Genomic DNA, 1,871 nt, shown 5'->3' on the forward strand with positions numbered 1-1,871 from the left:
GGAGAACGAAGGCTGCAATCACATGACGTGTACCCACTGTCGCTACGAGTATTGCTGGGTCTGTGAGAGCAGGTGGGATGCAAGTCACTACGCGTGCTACGACTTGCCCTTCGTTGGCGCTTCATCTGCATGGGGTCGTTGGTTGCAGCGCACGTTGGGCTACGGAGCCATCGTGCTGATCGTGGCTGTGATCTCGGTGTTTGGCTTTTACGCCTTCGTGGGCAGCTACGTCGTCTTGTGCGGTCTCGTGCACGCCACTCGCCTTATTCATCGCATCCAAAGAAATTGACGACTTAATATCTAAAAAAAATCTTGTGGAAAGATAAAAAAATAAAACCGCATTGGTTAGCCAATAGGCAATTCGGAATTTCAGGCTTATCTATTTTCATTGGCCACTACTAAGGTATCATATAAGAGATTACTTAGCAACCCATAGTGAAAACAAGCGGCCCTTAATTGGCACGGCCGTCACATTTTATGCACTGTTTTAATTTGTCCTTACTGAACGCACCATAGCTGATGTAAAACAATTTAATAACCAGGGAAATATACAATTGTGTAAGCTTTTGCTTGGTGCCAAGGCCATATTTTATTTTTTTCTAGAATAAAAGATACAGTCAAAACAAGAAAAGGTTGCTTTGAACGGCCCTTAATTGGCATTTTCCCTTAGGGGAAGGCTAACTCAGTCGGTCAATATAGTCACTCTCATTGATAAAAGCAATACGCTGGCAGATTTATATCTCAAGGATTAGTTCGGACCAGCGCGACGTGGCGTCCCATCATTGGTTATAAGTCTATGTCACACCCTTCTTTCCCGCTTAAGTACGCCAGAGATTCTCCCTCCCTTCTTCCTCATTCCAGAACCTGCCGTCTCGAGGAAAGATGGTGAAACTTGTTTGTGCGATCGTTGGTGTGGCTGGAAGCGCTTTCCCTGTGGACATCGACGCGAGCCAGCTGGTGGGAGACTTGAAGAATGCGATCAATGCGAAGAATGCAACGACTATCACGGGCGACGCCAAGGACCTGCAGCTCTTCCTGGCGAAGCAGCCCGTCGAAGATGAGAGCGGCAAAGAGGTCGTCCCTGTTTACCGCCCTTCTGCGGAGGAGATGAAGGAGGAAAGTTTTAAATGGCTCCCAGACGAACATCGGGCTGCTCTGAAGCTGGTGGAAGGAGAATCTGATGACTACATCCATGCGCTGACGGCCGGAGAACCGATTCTGGGCTCAAAGACCTTAACAACGTGGTTTTACACGAAGAACAACATGGAGCTTCCATCCAGTGAGCAAATTCACGTGCTGGTGGTGGCTCCGAAAGGTAAAAACGACCGCTCCGCAGCCATGGCAATCGGCGTGGGCACCCTCTTTGCCACCCACTACAATACACCGGCACCCGGAACGTCTCAAACGAATGGGCTGCGATTCAATGCAGGTTTTCTGGAAAAACCCCCAAAACCTTGAAATATTCAGGGGTATTTATTAAATAGCATGGGTGGGGTGTTAATAATTGAATTTTTAGCACCTATCCCTTCACCAATTCTTTTAATTGGATGCAATTACTCCATGAATTGGGCGAACAGAATGGTTGGGCAAGCCAATCATTCTGTTTTGCACGCAGCAGTAATTTTCGACTTCTTTGCGGACTCTCATTCTCCAAAACTCTCCCCTCTCCTCAAGACCTCTGAAGCCTAGCCTACGCAGCATGTCGCTACGGACCGGCGCGATTCCAGCTAGCTCGGGGAACCTCCTGTCGTCATAGAGCAGAGGGATCTGACTGTTCGCCCCGGTCGGAAAGCAGACGCAGCCTGGAGCCATGTGGATGTGCAACCAGAGCGAAGATTTTGTATATTGCTAAATCTATTAATAGAATGTAG

General features: G+C 48.2%; 1 protein-coding gene across 1 annotated transcript; it reads left to right on the plus strand.

Annotated features, from left to right (window-relative positions):
* Positions 1–882: 882 nt before the first annotated feature.
* PITG_22536 (Crinkler (CRN) family protein) lies at positions 883–1,458 on the plus strand (the record flags this gene model as incomplete). The annotated part of the gene is made up of 1 exon (XM_002909714.1): positions 883–1,458. One exon carries the CDS (start codon positions 883–885, stop codon positions 1,456–1,458), a length of 576 nt encoding a protein of 191 aa, XP_002909760.1.
* Between the last annotated feature and the right edge of the window lie 413 nt (positions 1,459–1,871).

The sequence above is a fragment of the Phytophthora infestans genome, genomic scaffold (assembly GCF_000142945.1).
Source record: "Phytophthora infestans T30-4 supercont1.3881 genomic scaffold, whole genome shotgun sequence".
Taxonomy (NCBI): domain Eukaryota; phylum Oomycota; class Peronosporomycetes; order Peronosporales; family Peronosporaceae; genus Phytophthora; species Phytophthora infestans.